We start from the raw sequence: 21,083 nt of genomic DNA on the forward strand, positions 1-21,083 counted from the left end.
GTCATCATAATGACTTTTACAAAGGAAGCACAAGCTTTTAATTAGTATCTTACCCAGAAAGGATATTATAAGATTAAACTTTTCAAGTCATGTACTCCCAAGGATAATGAATGTCCTTGTAAGCCGTAGACAAGTTTGCCTTTTTTTTTTTTTTTTTTTTTTTTTAATTTTATAGCCTCACAGCACAGATGTGTCTTAGAATGCTTGCCCTGAGAGCCTTAACCATTAGCAGACACATCACACATCATTATCACATAGTACAGATGGGCAAGATGCTCCACTGTGAATCAAGAAAATGCTATCCATAGTGAGTAGACAGTTCTGGAAGTTGGCATCACACCCAGTGCACAGAAGACTTCTACGTGGTACAAAATAAAAGAAAGGGACTGAAGCCCCAGGAATTTTTATATATCTTAAGAATTTGATGCTATAAAATTAGATTAACAAGATTAATAACGTATTGCAAGAGATAAATCCTGACCACGCAGTTAATAGAAGACAAGAAGTAAAAGAAAATTAAAAGAGGATGACCGTAGTATAGCTGAAAACAAAGGGGAAAAGTGCCTCTTTTTGTACTAGTGTAAAAGTACAGAGTTCTTATGTCCATGTCCCGCATCAGTACTTAGGTCCGACGTGCTGGATGCTGACATGCATTTTGCCCGACCAGTAAAGTGTGCTATCTCTACTCTAGATGTAGTTTCATTTAAGTTAAATTTTTTTTTACAGCTGTGATGCTTTTTGCTGCCTCATTACATACATTCACACATGCAGCTCATTTATGGCTTTTTGGAAGTCTCGCTAGTTATCTAAGCAGTGTGGTGAGTGCTTTCCCTATCCATGGCAGGGGCGCTCGGGCCAGCTGTGGCTACACTGTATCTGTAGTTGATAGACGCTCTTAAAGACGGCAGCGGTCTGACTCAAGTATTCAAGAAACATTAAGCAAGTTTAGGTCCACCAGGCACTAGTTTATAGATGTGCTTAGGGTGCATTTTTAAAATGCTGTGAATATGTACTCATGATTTTCACACATATGCATATTTAACTGATTGGTGGAAGATAAATTTCCCATGATGGGCACTATTGAAGTGTCTGGATTTGTAGTCTTATTAGTAGTAGTCAGAGGTAATAAGCATCTCAAAGTTTTGATGGCATTGAAAGATTTTTAAACTATGTAATTGTGCACCTTTATTCTCTTGTCCTGTTTTGGCTCTGCTGGGGCAATGTAGTCGGATTGCATACTGTTAGTGTGAGTGTGTGGGTGAGGTGAGTTGAAGTTGCATGTGGAATTTGAAATGTTCTCATTGAATTGAAATTGCCAAAATGACAATAGAGAGATTAGCCACAAATAAAAATGTTAATAGTGTGCATGAACCATAAAAATGACTCACTAAAAGAAGGTCTAGCTTTTGTGGCCCGAATAACTTCTTTCCCTCTTCAGAATCATTTCCCGCTCCATTAAAATTGTCCATAGTAAACAAACCAAACTAACCAAACAACAACAATAAAAGTAGGAACAAAAGTTTCGTCTAAGGAGTAAGTAGAAATCCCACTTTGTGTGGAATTCCACACAGTTCCACTTCGCCTGAATGTAGTGTTGGTTTGTTGGTCTCTTCCTCTGTAGTGTGAGTCTGATCGTGGCCACAGAAGTTACTGTAAGGGGCTAAGTGGAGGTGTCTGCTTTGGCCCTTCTGGTCTCTTAAGTAGGTTTTAGAATCTCAGACAAACTCCTCTTTTTCTGCCGTTGCCTAAATGCTCTTAGTTTGGGCTTCAAAGCAGAATACATTATCACAGCATTTCTGAGCTCCTAACAGCTGAACACTTTCAAATAAAGAAATACATAAGCAAGCAAACTATCTTTGCTTTTAGAGTGACTTCATGAAGAAAACAAGTCTTTAAACCTGCAGTCACGTATCTCTTAAAGACAGAAACACGTTGTTGGCTTGGGCCTGAGTGAGCCTCATAGAGTGTGCTTAACAAACCAAGTGCTGACGGTTCAGCCATGTGACCACCGTCCTGTGTGAGGCTCCTTGTCTGAAATGTCCTTCCAGGGTATTTATTAATGAGGCTGATAAATTCAAAGACATCCAGGCCTCAAGCTACTGTTTGCAATTAACTCTATTTCTAGATATATTTGGTAGGAACTTAAGTTCGTTTTAAATTAAGCAAGTGTCCCTTTTAAGGAAAATGGATTTTTGTCTCACTTTATTCTTTGTGAGTATAATTATCTCCCTTCCTTTCCACGTCCTTCCTTTCCACCCCTGTAAACTGCTTCTTTGCTAAAGGCCTTGATAAGGCATAGTGGAGCCTATAGTTCAGTGGCCTGCGAAGGCTTTTCTTTTTCTTTCTTCCTTCCTTCTTTTTTTTTTTTTTTATATTAAAACATAAAGAATTAGCTTGAAGATGGTCACATTTATAGTTAAAATGATTGCTACTTGGTAAAAGTCTGGGGATGGTTCTGTGTAGGGAAAAAAATGAGTATCAACTCCAATTTTCTACCTTTTTGAACTTTGGAAATTATGTGTATGTGTGTGTCCTAGCTGGCGTAGGGTCTGTGCACCTGCTTCTAGGTGCCTGTGGAAATTGGAGGAGGGTGTTAGCCTCTGCAGCTGGAGTACCAGGCAGTTGTGAGTGCCATCATGGAGAGTTTGAGTATGTTAAGTGTGTAGCTAATCATGTTTGAAAGCCTGTCATTACATTGGAGGACCATGCCCACAGATAAGCCTTCTCTGTTTTGTTTTCAGGGTTTGGATAAATCTGTAAGGGGATTTTCCACAGAAGTGATGTCTTTGGTAAGGTGAAATTTAATTTCATTTAGTATACACAGTGATATGTACACCCACAGTTACTGCGTCTGCTTTATAATTTGATCTTCTTTACAGTTTGATATTAAACTAGCTTTTTACTTGACTTTTTCCTTAGTGTCAATACAATGGAAAACAATATCTTCACTTTTTAATAACAAGATGTTCTACTATAGTTTTATATTTACCTAGGAATATTTGATTTTTTTGTTGTTGTTGTTGCTGTTGTTATCTGCATCTCTGTGTAAGCTCTACAAACATAAGAAAACAGAAAAAAAAGTTTTTACCTTATGAAGTCATAGCAGTTTTTATTAGTTTAAGCCACACGCAAATTCATTTGTTCTGGTTTTTATCGGCTTGTATTGCAGTAGAGTTTTATGCACTGAATTGTGATTTAACAGATTATATCAATAAAAACCTTTATATTTGTGGTATATTTTCCTTATCTAATTTTCATTATTTTATAAAAGTTTGGTGTCTAAAGCAGCAGTAGGAAGGCTCCTGTACTTAGAGCCTAGTGCACCTGGAAAGAAAGCCATGCGTTGATAAAGTTAATATAATCATACCCATGTTTATTACCTACTTATTTGTATTTCTCTGTGTGTGTGTGCGTGCGTGCTTGAGTTTATGTGCACCACTTTTGTGCAGGTGCCCACAGAGGCTAGAAGGTGTTGGATCTCCTGGAACTGGAGTTACAGATGTTTTGTGAGCCAGTGTGGGTGCTAGAAACTAAGCCTGGGTCCTGTGCAAGTGAGAGGTCTTTAACCACTGTGCATGCCCCAGAAGTACATGTGGATGCCAACAACTAGTGCTCAGGTGTCTTTCTGTTTCAGGTTCTACCCTGTATTCTGAGGCATGCTGTCTGATCACACCCAGAGCTTGCCAACTCTAGTCCAGCTAGCCAATTTGTTCCCAAGGTCCCCTCCCTCCCTCCTCCCTCTCTCTCTCTCTCATTCCCTCCCTCCCTCTCCCCCCCCCCCCCCCCCCCCCCCCCCCCCCCCCGCTTCCAGAGCATTGTGAGTACAGGTGGGGTGCAAACGCGCTCAGCATTGACCTGGATGCTCTGTTCCTCACTCATTTATGGCCCATGCTTCAGCTGCTGAGCATCTCGCCAGCCCTGCTGGTCCTGCTAAGTGGATTTTCATGTTTTAGGAATATATTGTCTTGCTTTTTGCCCACTGCTGTAAATTAAATTCCCTTTCATGCATTGTTTGCGGATGGTGTTTGTGTTGGTTTATGAAGTGTGGTAGTGGTTGTTGTGTCATTTGTTTAGTTGGTTCTAGGGGCATCACGCTTTGCTGTCACAAAGAAACAAATTGGCTGCTTGCTTATTTGGAATTATTATGTGACTTTATATGTAATATTTATAGATAATGTTTCATTGAAGAGGACATTAATCCAACATGCAAAAGGATGACTATGCAGAAAAATCAGTTTATTAATCTATATTGAAAATAGTAACATGGGTAGTGACTAGTTTCCATGGAATGCCAAGTTAATAACTTAAAAGTGTTTGTTTGTTAGGCAGACAGCAGTTCCTATCCATGAACGGTGCTGGCTTTCACATTGATCTCAGTATCAGGGACATACTTGTTAAGGTCGAAGAACCCTGGGTTCATTTTGAGAGCTTAGGCCCAGATCTTCCTTTCTGCCTCCATCATAATTGATGAACTACAGGTCCTTGACAGTACAGAGCTCTGGTAGCTGCCCTGAGCTTCCAGAGGTGTGATTACAGTCATCTCATTAGGAACATTCTTCTAGATCTGTAACATTGATGACACACACAGTCAGTCATCTCATTAGGAACATTCTTCTAGATCTGCAACATTGATGACACACACAGTTGAAAGTATATCCTTTCTGCCTTGCTCCACCTTGTATGCCAACTTCTACATTTTAATGGGTTTTTTTGTACTTTCTTGTTAAAGAAGTGTAATTAATACTTAAGCTGTATAGATGGATGTGTTGATTTCTGTTGATGAACAGAAATATTAAAAAAAATTTTAAAAACTAGTTAGTGTCTATGGTATAACTTCTTAAAGCTGTACGTTGTCATCCATAGTCACCCGCCCCACCTCCCTGTGAAGTGCTTTTCTTTAGGATAAATCTTTTAAAAGGAAATCCTACAAACTTGCTAATTTAGAGGTGTTACGTTTTAAAATTTAAATACAGACTGGTAAATTTACTGTTTTTCTTTCCTTAGGCCCCAATAGCACCTTATACGTACACACCCCTGAATCTACTCAAGGAAGGCACTGTTGTCAATGTCTGTGGTGTCGTGAAGTTTTTCAAACCTCCATACCTAAGCAAAGGAACTGGTACGTGTCAAATCACAGGTATTTTATGGACAAGAGCTGCATTGCTCGCCCTAGGACCATCACCTTCCGTGATCCGAGCCTCAGAGCAACCTCAAGCCTGACTTTTCAACTGCCTAGCAATACTTATATGTGTTCTTTCGCTGTTTTAATTCATGACGTGAACGTAGCCTTTAGATTGCAGAGCTTTGTTCCAACACCATACGAGTAAAATTTTTAGAATGATCTTAAGTGTCAGGAAAGCATAAGGAAGTATAAAACAAAGGGAAGTACGGTACCAAAATACATACCATTGCAGTACTGTAACATTCACACATCAGTCACTCTATGTCTGGCACAAACATGGAAAACGAATAGAAAAAAAAAACCAGGTAACTGTAGCATGCATTAATAGATACGCTGTGTAGACTGTGTCAAGATGATAAAGTGTACTGGGAAGGGAAGTGAAAGAGCATTTTTATGTAGTGAAATAGTTCACCTGCTGACCGTTTCCTCAGCTCGCTCCACTTCCTGCCCTGACTTCTGGTGTCAAAATATTTATTTTGTGGGGCTGGAGATGTGGCTCAGAGTTTAAGAGCACTGACTGCTCTTCTAGAGGTCATGAGTTCAATTTCCAGCAACCACATGGTGGCTCACAACCATACATAATGTGATCTGATGCCCTCCGCTGGCCTGCAGGTGAACATGCAGGCAGAGCACTGTATACATAATAATAAATAAATAAATCTTAAAAAAATATTTATTTTGTTTCATTTTATATCTTAAGGTTAATTTTTGTGGACTAGTTTGTGAGTGGTATCATGCCTTTTTCTTTTCTTTTTGTGCAAGTGTTTATTTTTTTTACTTTCTTTTTTTAATATAGTTTATTAATGTATTCATATTACATCTCAATGGTTATTCCATCCCTTGTATCCTCCCATTCCTCCCTCCCTCCCATTTTCCCCTTACTCCCTTCCCCTATGACTGTGACTGAGGAGTCCTCCTCCCCCTGTATATGCTCATAGGGTATCATGTCTCTTCTTGGTAGCCTGCTGTCCTTCCTCTGAGTGCCACCAGGCCTCCCCCCATCCAGGGGACATGGTCAAATATGGGGCACCAGAGTTCGTGTGAAAGTCATACCCCACTCTCCACTCAGCTGTGGATAATGTCCTGTCCATTGGCTAGATCTGGGTAGGGATTTGAAGTTTACTGCATGTATTTTCCTTGGCTGGTGCCATAGTTTGAGCAGGACCCCTGGGCCCAGATCTGCCCGTCATAATGATCTACTTGTACGTTTCCAGGACCCTCTGGATCCTTCTATTTCCCCATTCTCCCTTGCTTCTCTCACCTAGAGTCCCAATAGTATGTCCTCCCCTCTGTCCCACTTTCATGGGACATGCCCCTTGGGCTAGTGTCCAGATATAAGTGAGTATATACCATTTGACTCTTTCTGCTTCTGGGTTAACTTCATACCTTTTTCTTAAAAGAGAAATATTTCCTTGGCATTCTTAAACAAGCATATTTTTATTTTATAAGTGCTTTAAAATAACCTTAATTTGTGTTAAATATTTTTGTTGTTGTTGTTGTTTCCCAGATTATTGTTCAGTTGTAACAATTGTGGACCAGACAAACGTGAAATTAACTTGCACGCTCTTCAGTAGAAGCTACGAGGCTCTTCCCATCATTTATAAAGTTGGAGACATTGTTTGCTTCCGTGGGCTGAAGGTACGAGTTGTACTTTCTACAGTTTGCGTTTACGAGACAAGAGGTCTGTGTTGTTCACTGAAAATAGCTAGAACTAGTCCTGTTTCTGCCTTGTGAGAGAGAGAGAGACTGAGCATTCCAAGAGCTAAGCAATGTAAACGGTATCAGGCGTTAGCCCCTTGAGTGAATTGCCCGCCCTTTTTCCCAGGAAATGCCTTAGAAGCCGTGACGTGGACTGCTTCCGGTTTGTCCTCTCACTTCCAAATATAGCTCATGTTACCAAGTTTTCATGTGAAATTTGTCACATCCTTCTAAATGCTTTTTAATTCTATTTTATTGAAGTTGCGGACTTAACTGTTGTGTTCTGGCTGGTTTCAGGACACCTGAAGTGTGAGCTGTGTAGTCCTAGGAAGCTGAGGAGGGGAAGATTAAAATTGAGTTCAGCTAAATAAACATGTCTGTTCAGGACAAGGCTCTAGAGAGAAGCCGCTGTACAGAATGTACCAGGAGTCTGCTTTTAGCCCACAAGTACTTGCCTAAACGCCGTGCTGTAGGGGCAGGACAAGATCATGCAAGGATCGTGAGAACATGGAATGGGAGCGATGCAGCAGTCGGGACGCTGCCAGGCCAGCGTAGCGAGACATAAATAGCCTTCTACCGCTTTAACAGTTATTGGTTTTCCTTATTATGTGGCAAAGTGTTGCCAGGTGCAACTTATGATAAAGACAGTTCAGCTTGGCTCAGTTTTAGGGTACAGATGTTGGTGGCATTGTTTCTCACATGGCTGCCTGAGCAGGAAGCAAAGAAAGCAAGACTAGAGGAAGGGGTATGGTGGCTCCCTGGTTCTAACACCTGGGCCTGCATTCCGTAGCAGCGGCAAACAGTGCCACCACAGGAGCGCGCGTGGCAGGCCTTGCTTGCACACAAGCATAACAAGTTCCTTATCCAATTTGGGTAAGACAGCACTAAACTCTGCCGTAACTCACAGAGGCCCTTATCCTGTAGGAAGGCCTCTCGTGCGTATCTGTCAAAGCCTACAGGTTCCAGAAAGAAGGCCGTTTGCAAGGGGAGTCGCAGTAAAACGAAAGAGCTTCAGGAAAACCCCGAGCTTCCTACAGGTTGAACCGAAGAAGGAACGTTTTTTTCCTCCTTTCAGGAGCTCATCTGGCGACTTGCCAAAATGAACAAAATTCTGCCCATGAGGGGGAGGTAACATAATTTCAGAACAGCTGCAATGTTTCACTGCAGAGACTAATCAAGAAGAAGGAAAAAAATACTAGACATGAACAGAAGAGCTTAGAAGGAAAGCGTTTTTAAAAGCAACTGGACTTTAGAAACAAATTTCACAGGGGTCCTGGCATGAATCTGTTGAACAATAGATCCCCAGTAGATATTGTAATTTTTTCCAGAAGATTAAGCAAAGTACTTTCAGCAAATTAAAAAAGAGGAGGAAGAGGAGGAGGAGAAAGTTAAATGAATAAAAAGAAACTAGTAGAAATAGAAATAGAATCCGAAAAGAACAAACAGAAATTCAATATGTAAAAGGAGCTGCGAATGAAAAGTCTGTCGGATCTGTTAATAAGGATTAGACAAAAAAATAAATAAATAAATAAATACAACAAAAAAAAGGATTAGACATTGAAGACAGATCCCAACAACTGAGCTGGGAAGAACACGTGTGAGATACAAAGAGAGTACAGTGGACCTTTGGGATAATCTCTGGCAATGTAGCCTGTGATTTTAGATGCAGGAGAAAAGAAATGAATAAGGATAGACGAATGGACACACACACACACACACACACACAATCTTGAGAAAATAAAGAATTGAGAAACCACATTCCATGCGGGAGAATAATAGCAATGATTTTTGATAGAAATTCATTTACCTTTATTTTTATAGCTAACTAAAATGTTCTTTAATAAACTGAAGGCTTTTTACCTTGAAACTTGTTAAGAAATAACAAACTTTCTGAGGGTGCATACATATTAACGTGGTTTTATTCTAGTAGTTTCACTGAGATAACTAACTATTTTAAGGAAGAACAATCATGTAAAATCACATTGGCAAAAAAGTGCTGTTCTGCAGTAGGCTGTGCAAAGGGCAAAGGGATGGAAAACAAGAGAGTTTCTGGTAGAAAAATAGTGCTTCAGCACCGACTGGGACATAAGGAGCCCTTTACACCCACGCAAGGAAATGAAACCATAAGAATTTCAAAGGAAGAACAGAACAGAGAGACAGTAGGAAGCTGTTGTTGAAACGCACAGAGTGAGGGATAGAAGGGAAACAGCTCTGTGTAGCTCCTATCCTTGGAACAATGTTCTTTATAGTGACTATGCCCTGACGACCAGAATGGTATAAATAAGTAAATAATTATGTGCTACTTACAAAGTGTATACTTCGAATATGGGGAGACAAATTGGAACTAAAACTATAGGGAAAAAAATTGTCAAGCAACAAGAAAATGAAATAATTGTGTTTTACTACCAGCCGTGAGCCTGCACACTCACACAGCGGAAGCTGTCCTCACAAGGCCCTGCACATAGGTGACTTAGTCTCCGCTGCATGTGTTTGCTTGACACATTCATGGGTTCTGGATTTCACTATCTCACATCAGTAACTCACATTATACTGTCCTTTAGCAAAAGTTATACTTTAATAAATTAAACACATAAATGTAAGAATGGAAATTTGGTAGAATTAGAGTAACTGTTATTGACTGTTTTAAAAAGTAAATGCTAGTGATTTAAGAGTTGCATCTTTGTGTACCCTGATACAGTGTCAGTTGGTTGTATTGTTTCAGGAGTTAACTTAATAAGGAATAGTAAAGATTCACTCTGCTTCTCAAGCCAGAAAAAACTTCACATCTCAAGTTTCTTTGGTTTCTGAGGGTTTTTTTTTTTAATCAGCTCTTTTGTTTGTTTTCTCCTTTTTTCCATCTTCTTAGATCCAAGCATATAAAAATGAGCTGCAGGCAATCAGCAACTATGGTTTTGCATCCTTGGCGTTTGATGGCGCCGTAGGGTCTCCTTTCACACTGCGTACTGCAAACAAGAACTTCACCTTCAGTGCTCAGGACCACAGTATGATAGAGGCCTTGCGGGTGTGGGCGTCTACACACATCTCAGCTGCTTCCGCTTTACTGCAGTTCTCTGACATTCAACCCATGCAGTATTACGACCTGACTTGTCAGCTCCTGGGCAAAGCAGAAGTGGATGGGGTGTCATTTCTTCTAAAGGTACGCCTTAAGTACTTGAAGCCAGGCGCTAGTGCCATCTGTCTGTCGATAAGGAGCCTAGGGCACTCAGAGTCCTGCCAGACGATCCCGTAGAGTTAAAGTACTTCATACTGTTTTTTGAGAGCTTCTGTTCATGTACCTCGACTCCTGCATTTCTCTGTGCTTTTCCTCCAAAGAACACAGGATTGTCAGATGTGTATTTTATAACTGTGTGACCTGCTGAATGCATTTCTTATTATAATCATTAAAAAAAAAAAAAAAAAAAAACCAGCAGAATTCTCTTTAGTGAAACTCCTGGGTGTTTCTGCTGCTTTATGAAGGTCAGCTATGTTGTCACCGATTTACTTGCAGGACCTCTTGTCACCAAGTTCCGCTCCTAGTCATCACTGCACGGCTCATGGGAAAGGCATGCATAACACTGCGATATTTTTTTGTTATTTTTTAAAATTAGCCAGAAAAAAAAAATGCAGTGACTTAAATGCCTATGAATGACCAACAGAAAGTAGTTACTTAATTGTATTTCTTATGCTGCTGTACTGCAGAGGATTTTTTTAAAGCAGCATCACTTTGACCGAGATCCTTAGTTTTCTCTCATCTCTAATAAACAAACAGTGGAGTGTCATGGTACTTAGACAAGACTTAGGGCTCACCGATACCACTTCCTCATGGCACATTTTAAAGGAACACTGAAAAAATAGAAATCCCTGACTAAAATGCCAAGCTGTTGAAGTTGAACATCGCAGCTTTATGTAAACATTGCCATATGAAAGTAAATGCTTAATCTAAGGTCAGTGAGTCAAGTCCGGCCAAGCTGAACTGAAAGTCACATAAGGTCATTTATGGTGATAAGTCACCCGTGTTCCGCGACCAATGCTGACCTTTTTAACACATGCCCGTTCACCAACCATTGAACATTCACAAGACCAAAGATGCTGTCTCTACACATTATCACTCGGTTAGAAAACTACTGACATTCTGAGATGAAGCCTCCATCCTTCAGCCAGGAAAAGATGAAAGTGCTTATCCTCTTTAAAGCACCCCTTTGAGTTGATAACTTTTGTCAGATAAGTCAGTTAGCTCTCGAGTTACTTCGTTTTTGTTTGTTTGTTTGTTTGTTTTTGTTTGGTTTTTTTACACCTTGGATAAAGGGTTTTTCCATATTCTTTTAAAAATTATTCTTTGAGAATTTTATACTTACGCGCAATCAAATGTGATCCTCTTACTTTCCCACATCCCCCTCCGTATCTCCCCCATTCCCACATCCCCCTCCATCTCTTCCCCATTCCCACATCCCCCTCCGTATCTCCCCCATTCCCACAAAGCACACCACTCCCAACTTCATGTCCTTAATCTTTTTGTATTGAAATAACCCCCTGAGTCCGTTTATCACTGTCCATGTATGCTTGACTATAGGGCCACTCACGGGGCACGGTCACCCCAACAGTGGTCCAGGGGCCACGCTCCCTCCCCCAGCAGCCAGCAGCTGGCAGTCGCTCATCAGTTGGGGGGAAGCCTGGGCAGCTCCCCCTTTCCCCTTTCAGGCTGCAGTGTTGACAGGTATGAACAAGATCAAGGAGCTTACTTTAACACACAGCATTGAAAAGTGAATGTCAGAAAATTAAGCTTTCTTAAGGGAAGTTTTAAAATTTGTCTCGTCTTTGCATGCCATTTAACAATTTTACTTTTTCTAAATTTCTTTTATAGAAATAATTTTAAGGGTGTGAAAAAGTACACTTGAGGCAAACCCTGTTGTATGTATTATTTGTGTGTGACAGAATGTTCTCTGACTATATAGTAAAATTGCTGACATGGACTTGTTGAAGTAAATCCTAATGATAGTCTGCTTATTAATATACCTGCATTTATATGTTCAAAATACCCACCCAATAGCAAAACTGTCCTTGGGATTATATGTGGCAGTATTACGCTTTTCGCTACTTTTGGAGAATAGAAGTATGATTTTTTTTTTCCTGATAATTGAATTTCAAATGTATCAGAAATAATTTTGTTTTTTGAGGCATAATCTCGCTACAGAGCCCTTCTTGTCCTAGAACTCACTGTGTAGACATTTAATAAATAGCATCCTCCATGATTTCTGCTATACTCTGTTAGTTGCACAGGACGCCTCCATTTAGAATTTAGAGGTAGTGCAGTGTAGAATAGCACGCTTGCAGTTTGTGCTTGAGCACCCGCCCTGACTTCCCTCTGCAACCTTGCTACTCCACACTGCCCTACTTATAAATTCTAAATGGAAGAGTCATGTGGAAATCATAGAGGATGCTATTTATTAAATGTTCATTGCCTTATAGACCAGCTAATACTCGGCCAGCTTTCCTACATGGTTGAGGACTAATGCTGGCCACCACCATGGACTTGACCTTCCTTTACCCATCAGCAATCAAAACAGTACTACAGATAGTGTAGTGTCCCCCACAGATAGGATCACGAATCAGACTGAGGCTGTCTTAGATGGATCTGGGCTTTCTCCGGTTGACAGTTAAAGTTAGTCAGGGACCATGTTTTACCAGCGGTTTAAGAATGCATTTTTAAAATTCCACATATATACATGGGAATATGGACACTTATGTAGGTGCCTGGAGAAGCCAGAAGAGTCTAATCCCCTAAGGTTGGAGTTACAGGCAGTTGTAAGATGCTCGATGTGGTAGGAACCAAAGTTATGGCTTCTGCAAGAGCAAATACGCATTGTCAGCTACTAAGCCACCTCTCTAGCCTTCAGGAATATTTATGAAATATAAGTTCAGTGCACTTTTTGTTATTCTATTTATACAGTGTAGGGACTGAAAAGATTTTTTTTCAGTTGTAATTTGTTCAGACATATTCTATTTTCTTGTTACTCAGTTTTAAACAGGCACAATCTTGTGGATTTAATGTTCTTATTCTGTATCATATCTTTGTTTTTTATAGTAGCCAGAAGTCATACATATCCACAGTTGGGTATACGTGTGTGCAGGAAGAAAGTGTGTGGGTTTGAGCACAGAATAGAAAACAAATTGTCAGTCTACAACAGGTTAATGTTCTGCTTGGCATCATATGGTGTGTGTGCATGGTTTTATTTTATTTGTTTTTGTTTTCTCATCTTCACATCTTCTACATTTTTTACATGAGGAGCAGTTTATATTTAGTCATTTCCCAATCACGGAGTGATGGACATCAATGTTTAAACAATTGAAGATACCAGTGTACATCTATTAATTTTAAAACGTGAGTCTCTTTTTGCATAAAGATTCTTAAGCTTTGCTTTACCATCCCGTGGCAGGTCTGGGATGGCACCAGGACGAAGTTTCCCTCTTGGAGAGTCTGCATACAAGACCTGGCTTTCGAAGGTGACTTAAGTCACATTCTGCGGCTACAGAATCTGGTGATAGACATTGTAGTTTACGATAATCATGTCCAAGTGGCAAAATCCCTGAAGGTGATGTTGAGTAGAAAGATGCATACTATTTTGTTTTCATGTTCCTTTTAGTTGTACTTTTTGTTCATATAAATATTTTTATGGACATTATTTAGGTTCTAGAAATTAATTTCAGATTTGCTTGTTTTTAACTCTTAAGTTATAAAACATGCCTGAGTTAAGCAAAGCTCTGAACCCATCTTATGCATACATAAATAATTTAATTGCAGTTTTTATTTGAGAATGTAATTATATTATGTCATTTATCCTCATCCTCCCTCTAAGCCCTCTCATGTGTCATGTCCCTCTGTTGCTGCTTCTCTTTCAAATTCTTGCCTTTGTTGTTGGTGGTGGTGGTTTATTGTTGCTGTTGTTGCTGGTAGTGGTAGTGTTGGTGGTGGTGTGTGTGTGTGTGTGTGTCTGTGTGTGTGTGTCTGTATGTGTGTGTGTCTGTGTGTGTGTGTCTGTGTGTGTGTGTGTGTGTGTGTGTGTGTGTGTGTTTGTGTGTGTGTGTCTGTGTGTGTGTCTATGTGTGTGTGTGTGTCTGTGTGTGTGTGTTTCATAATGTTACTTGTATGTATGTTTTCAGGGTTAACCGTTTGGCATTGGAGATCCAGTTGGTACACTCTTCCCTGGAGACCGTCCCTCTCTCAGTACCCCTCAGTTGCCTGTAGTTCTTTACCTGGGGTTAAAGCATCCTGAGATTTCCTTCTTCCTCTTTAGCACGTCTATTGCTGTCATCCTTGTTCAAGTCATGTTTAAGCAGCCTTATTTATGAGACTTAAGGGATTTAGTTTCTTTTACATTTCTAGGAAACACCGTCGTCTCACCACAAACTTCCTGTTCCTCTGGCTCTTAGAATATTTATTCCATCTTTTGAAACAACCCCTGAGCTCTAGGTGCAGCACTCGTGTTGTAGATGTATTTATCGGGACTAGGCTCTACAGTTCTGCATTTTTGGTGGCTTGTGATTTTCCGTAATGGCCTTTGTCCATTGTAAAGAAAGACATTTTCTCGGTGAGTGGTGAGAACTGCCCTTACCTATGCATGTAAGGACAGTTGTTAACAATACTGTTGGAGATTATGCTGGTTTACTCAAGTAGCAGTTGTAGTTCCTCTTCAAAGATTCACAACTTTCTGGCACTGAGTGATTGGCTGGGTTTCCAGGACCAGGCATGGTTTCCCTCTTGTTGAGCTTGCATTAAGTCCAATTAGAGAGCTGTTGGCTTCCACCAAGGTATGCATGCTGCTGCTGCACCCTCAGGGTGATTGTCCCATGCTGGTCCTTGTTCACAGGCGTCAGAGCTGCACAGGACGGTTGGTTGCTTCTCTCCAAGCTTGTGTTCAGGGAAGGAGTCTTCAGGTCAGTTCCAGCCCAAGTTGTCTTTGAAATTCTTTTAAATTAGGCTGTTCTTCCAATATTTTCTACAGATATAAAATGACATTTTAAACTTTTTGCCTATAAGCTAAAATCATACCTTTTAAATACACACTCTTACCCAGATGTAATTCGTATAACAGTGTAAAACATTTGTAGTCATTATTACACTTTGGCCTTTTATGGACCAATAACTGTACTTTTTTTTTTTTTTTTAGTGGAAATACTCTTATTTTTAATGGTTATGTATTGGTTAGACTTTTGTAACAGAATAAAGCACGCTTTTGTGCTTTTGTTGTCATGTCTCTGCTTATAGGAACTTACTGCATTGCTGACCAAGCAACTTTCTTTTTCAGTAGTACAGCACCGGGGACATTTCATAGTCACATCTACTCAGGCTTTAACTAAACAGTGTTGCCTCCAGCAGGCACTTCTGATAATAGCAACTTGTCATCATTACTCTGTGATCTGTTCAGAAAAATAAGTTGTCTCTGGCCTGTGCATCTTGTTAATATTGCCGCGTGGTGAAGGAAAGATAATAAACACCCACACATTCACATTTCACTTCTTCCTGGAGATTTGAAGATAGTTTTTTCAGATTCCTTTGATATAAAACTAGGTGTGCGACCTTTTGGTGTCCCCTTTGTCTCGTCCTCTTCCTCTTCAGAATGATATTTGTCCTTTCCCTTTCATATGAATTTTTAGAAAACTTTTTCAGATGTCCTGAAAGGCACTGAAGTTTCTGGCTATAATTTCCTTACATTTAAAAGTTAATGTGAAAAGACTATGTTTTCGGTAGCTAAGTCTCTGTTTCTTTCCTCTCTGAGTATCAGCCTTCTTTCTGGTCCTTTGAAGGTTATGAAAGTCTGCTGAACTAATAAAAAAGTAATAAACATTTGAAAAATTATGCAAAAATTAAAATTGCTTTATTTACCAGTCTACTATGTCCCTTGGGAATCCCTCTTAGAAAATACATTTTTTTCTATTTTGTCCTGCTTTGTTTTCCCAAACTTACATTTTTCACTGCATTCATGATACAGGATGCAGGTAAAGGAAGTTGGACAGCTCCTCCTGCACTCCCGTTTTCAGAAAACCCCATGGGGCCTGACGGGAAGGACCCCTTGGGAATGAAGGAGTGGTGTTGGGACAATGGATCTTTCTCCCTCCCTGCTCTCTACTGTTTGGCCCATGGGAGCTAAAGATTAAAATGGAGAGGGAGTTCAGAGTGGAAGCTGGATTGGTCTGCTTGCTCTTCTTCTTCCCCCTAGCCCCTCGCCCCCCTGCCCTCCGCCACCCCCCCAACCCCCCAACCCCCCACCCCCCCCTCACTTGATGCCACTTTTCTGCTGTATTGTGTCACCACAATGACTCAAGACTAAGGAAAAAAAAGAAAGGTGGGTTCTTATGCATTCGCTACAGTCAGGAATGCTATTTCTATGCAAGTGAATGGTGTCATTGTTTGCTTTTTGCTTATAAGTCTACACAAAAATCAGTGCAGTCTACTTTGTTTTGCTTATTTCTTTGGCTAGATGTTAATGTCTTTGTTTTATTATGTTTTGTTAAAATCGGGTTACCCAGGATGGATTTAAAGCCATGAACACAGACAGTCTTCCACGTAGTAGAGGATTATATCACAGCACTGGCTCTAAGTGTCAGTAGCTTTTAATAGCCTACTACAGTTTCTCACTTGAAATCTTTATTGAAAAGGCTTAAGTTCCTTAGTTAAAATTGTATTTTAGAACAAATTTAGCAAAATAACTGAGATTGACTATAGGATTGTTAGCTCAAAATTCTGGACTAATCCTGTATTTGAATTCACAGAATATATTTTTACAAGGCTGTAATAAAAGCACAAGTGCTTTATTAAAAACCTTTGCTTTCCATAGACCTTGTAGGATGGGGAAAGGCACATGGTGGCTCCTTCATGTAATCCCAGCAATCAGAGGCAGTAGCATGAGGACTGCTGTAGTTAACAAGAAACTTAACCTGTGGGGGAAAAAAAAATGTTATTTAGATGTAGTTACATGGTTAATTTTTCCAGAGTCTCATAGTGAAAGGATTTTATTCCTCATGTTTAATCTCTTCAAGAATTTTTTTACAGAAATTATCATCAAATATAAATGTGTTTGCCTTAGATTCCCTTAATATATCTTACTGATGGGCCTCTGGAATGAGCCTGTGTAGAGAGCACATTGGTGTGTGTACAAGCATGGCCCTGCACACAGGATCTGATACAGACAGAATCCATGAAGCTGGTGCTAGAGACAGTGCTGTCTTGCTGCCACTCTCCTCCGTCATTGAACAGTGTCCTTTGTTGTTGAGATTACTACCTCCTAGTGGTTATAAATTTTTTTTGCTGCAATTAATTTTTTTTGCCTTTTTTATTATTAATTTATTCAAATTACATCTCAGTTGTTAGCCCATCCCTTGTATCCTCCCATTCCTCCCTCCCTCCCGCTTCCCCCCTATTCCCCTCCCCTATGTCTGTGAATGAGGGGGACCTCCTCCCCCTGCATATGCTCATAGGGTATCGAGTCTCTTCTTGGTGACCTATTATCCTTCCTCTGACTGCCACCAGGTGTCCCCATCCAAGGGACATGGTCAAATATGGGGCACCAGAGTTTGTGTGAAAGTCAGTTCTCCTTCTCCACTTAATGGTGGAGAATGTCCTGTCCATCGGCTAGTCTGGGTAGGGGTTCGAAGTTTACTGCCTATATTTTCCTTGGCTGGTGCCATAGTTTGAGGAAGACCCCAGGGCCCAGACCCGCCTGTAGTTTTCCAGAACCCTCTGGATCCTTCTATTTCCTCATTCTCCCAGGCTTCTCACACCTAAAGTCTCAATAGGATGTCCTCCCCTCTGACCCACTTTCCTGGTAGGTAAAGTTTTCCATGGGGACGTACCCCTTGGACTAGTGTCTCGATATAAATGAGTATATACCATTTAACTCTTTTTGCTTCTAGGTGAACTCACTCATGATAATTTCTAGTTCAATCCATTTGTCCACAAATTCCAGAAATTCCTTGTTTTTAATAGCTGAGTAGTATTCCATAGTGTAAATGTGCCACAGTTTCTTTATCCATTCTTCTACTGAGGGACACGTAGGCTGTTTCCATGCTCTGGCTATTTTGAATAAGGCTGCTATGAACATGGTTGAGCATATGTCCCTGTTGTGTGGTAGTGCATTTTCTGGGTATAAAATTTTCAGGTATCGGAAATTGTTTTTTTAGACCCCTAGTCTGAAATCATCTTTTAAAATAATTTTTCAGATTGGAAGCTTCCTTAGAATCTACAGCCTCCATGCCAAACTTCAGCCAGTTAATTCAGAGTCCACAACCTCACTGGTAAGACTGGAGTTTCATCTGCATGGAGGAACCAGCTATGGTCGCGGGATCAGGGTCTTACCAGAAAGTAACCCTGAAGTGGATCAGCTGAAAAAGTGAGTATTTCATATCCCTACCTGGAAAATATAAATGTGATAGTCATTAGGTTAATTTACAGGGTAACATTGTTCTTGAAATGTGCGAGGCGTTTGTCTTTTTCCCATTTCTTCTCTTAGCCTTGCTGAGACTTGGACTCTAGCACCTGCTAGGTAGATCGGGTCGTTATTTACTCCCTTCCCGTGAGCAGGTGGGCTGGACCACTGCTCTGAGCCGGGTCTAGGCAGATAGGACCATAGAGTTTCCCAAGCCTTCTCTACATGCTGTTTTCTTTCTTAGGTTCCTCCTCTTCCTCCTCCTCCTCCTCTTCCTCCTCCTCCTCTTCTTCTTGTTCTTCTTCCTCCCCCTCCTCCTCCTCCTCCTCCTCCTCCTCCTCCTCCTCCTCCTCTTCTTCTTCTTCTTCTTCTTCTTCTTCTTCTTCTTCTTCTTCTTCTTCTATGTAAGCCAAATGAGAAGTGATTCTGTGTGTTAAGCAGTGAGGTGTAGTGGAGTCAACACTATGACTGAAGCTTTGTAACAGTTATTCTTCTTTTATGCTCTTTTATCATTCTCTGCACTGCACATAGTAGCAAACGGTGCCAAACAGGTTTCAACCAGTCTACAAAACTTGGATTACATATTAGGAATTGAAGAACTTGTTTAATTGTACTATGAAAAATAGTGAGTCTTCTAAAGTGATTCTGATTAAATGTATCACAAAGCATGGTAGTATGTCACAGTTTTTAAACTTTTAAAGAATATGACTTTTTTTAATAGAAAACAGCTTTAATAGTACTGTTAGAGTTCCGTTCTATTCCCTGTCTGTTTCCAGTGGGTACCGTATACATAGAAAGGTACACTATGTGAATTCTAGACAAAAAAAAAAAAAAAGAACGGACCATGTGTCTTCAAAGAGAAAACATAACATTTTATAAAGTGAAATAAACCATTGTCATATAAGATTCAATTTACTTCAATTGCTTTTAGCATTAAGTTTCTATTTTAGTAGCACCAATAGTATTGTAATTCACAGGGTGTTAGCATATAACTTCACTTTTCCAGTCCTTTTTCTTAATTAAAATTTTTTCTATACAACATATTTTGATTATATCCTTTACTCCCAGAGCCTTCCCACCTCCCCACTCTCCCAACTTCATGTTGTTTCTCTATAAAAAGGCCAAAAAAAAAAACCAGGAAAGCAAATCAAAACAGACCAAAAAAAAAGGCAAAAAAATCAGTGAGACAGAAAATAAGAACAGCAAAAACAGTTCCCCTAAAACAACAGCAAAAATAAATGATAAATGGAGCTTCTTTTGCGTCGGCCAACTGCTCCTCAGCCAGGGTCTTGCCCTAGAGTGCGTTTCACCTATCCAGTGACATTCCATTGCATAAAACTGATATTCCCTTTGTCAGCAGGTGTCAGTCCTAAATTACTTCTTGGTTCAAGGCGGGACTTTGTGTCTACTTGTTCTTCTCAGTGCTGGGATTTTGTCTGGTTCAAATGCGTGCAGGTCTTAAATGTGCTGTCACAATGTCTGTGAGGTCCTGTACGCACCAGTCCCCTGTTTCTAGAATGTGCTGTTTCCTTGGAGTTACTCACCATCTCTGGCTCTTACTGTCTTTCTGCCTCCTACATAGAATTCTGAGCCTTGAGAAGGAGGGGTTTCATTTAGGCCTGACTACTCCAGAGTCTCTCAACTCTCTGCATATTGTCAGGTAGTGGGCTTTTTATGAACTGCCATCTACTGCAAGAAGAAGGTTCCCTGCTGAGGTTGCGTGATACTCTGCTTGATGGGTATAGTGTTATGTCATTAGAAGTCATTTTATTGGTTTGTTCCTTTAGCCGAATAATCATAGTTTTCCCCATGTGGCCCATGACCTATCGAGTCTTTGGCTCTTGGCCACTTTTTCAGTGTCATGAATGAGTTATCACCTCATAGAATATGCTTTATATCTAATTTCTAAAAGTAGTTATGAGCTATATCATTTGTGCCAATAATGCACCAATTTATATTACAGGTAGGTGTCTGTTGTAGGTTGTCTTGATCCAATTTTTTTGTAGTCAGTTGTTTAGTTTTTATGAATTTGTAAGCATTCTGTTGTTTCTGTTGCTGTTGATACTCAACTTTAATCCATACTGGTCAGGCTGGACGCAGGGTATTCTTTCAATTTTTTGTATCTTGGTTTTTTGTTCTAACGTGTGGTCAGGTTTAGAGAAAGTTCTACGGGCTGCTGAAGACAAAGTGTGTTAGTATTGGGATGCAGCGTTCTGTAAATCCATTTGGTTTGTGACATTATTTAACTCCAGCGGTTCTGTTTAGTTTTTATCTAGATTGCCTGTCTATTGTGAAAAATGAGGTATTGATGTCACCCACTATTAGTGTATGAGGGTCAATGTTATTTTTGCTGAAGTGATGTTTCTTTTATGAGCTTGGTAAACTTATATTCGGTGCATAAATATTTAGAATTGCTATGTGTTCTTGGTGGATTTTTTTCCTATGGATATGGAATGTCTTTTTCTCTTCTGCTTAGTTTTACTTTGAAGTCTATCTTGTCAGATACTAAAATAGCTACATTTGCTTACTTTTTGGTCCCATTTGTTTAGAGTATTAACTTGCTGGATTTTTTTGTGCCTGGATTTTTTTTTTTAACTGATCTAGCTATTTCTATAAGAACTAAAATTTATCTCTTCTATGTCTTGAATTTTGCTGTTGAGGCTTACTTGAGAGGTTTTTGTTTGACATCTATAGTTTTTTATTTTCCAGTTTTATTTCAATTAGTGTCTTTGTGTATGTGTGTGTGTGTGTGTGTGTGTGTGTGTTTATTTTTGTTAACTCTC

The 21,083-nt window shown here is 39.9% G+C and overlaps 1 protein-coding gene across 1 annotated transcript in view; it reads left to right on the forward strand.

The window, feature by feature from the left end:
* Window positions 1-6,689: 6,689 nt before the first annotated feature.
* Window positions 6,690-21,083, forward strand: part of LOC127183684 (protection of telomeres protein 1-like) — a 28,191-nt gene continuing 13,797 nt past the window's right edge. The window contains exons 1-4 of the mRNA XM_051139771.1: window positions 6,690-6,820; window positions 9,747-10,037; window positions 13,315-13,470; window positions 18,095-18,264. Of these exons, the coding sequence (XP_050995728.1) occupies window positions 9,885-10,037; window positions 13,315-13,470; window positions 18,095-18,264 (479 nt within the window). The 5' untranslated portion in view covers window positions 6,690-6,820; window positions 9,747-9,884. The remainder of the gene's footprint in view (window positions 6,821-9,746; window positions 10,038-13,314; window positions 13,471-18,094; window positions 18,265-21,083) is intronic.

Source organism: Acomys russatus, chromosome 31, assembly GCF_903995435.1.
Source record: "Acomys russatus chromosome 31, mAcoRus1.1, whole genome shotgun sequence".
NCBI classification, from domain to species: Eukaryota; Metazoa; Chordata; class Mammalia; order Rodentia; family Muridae; genus Acomys; species Acomys russatus.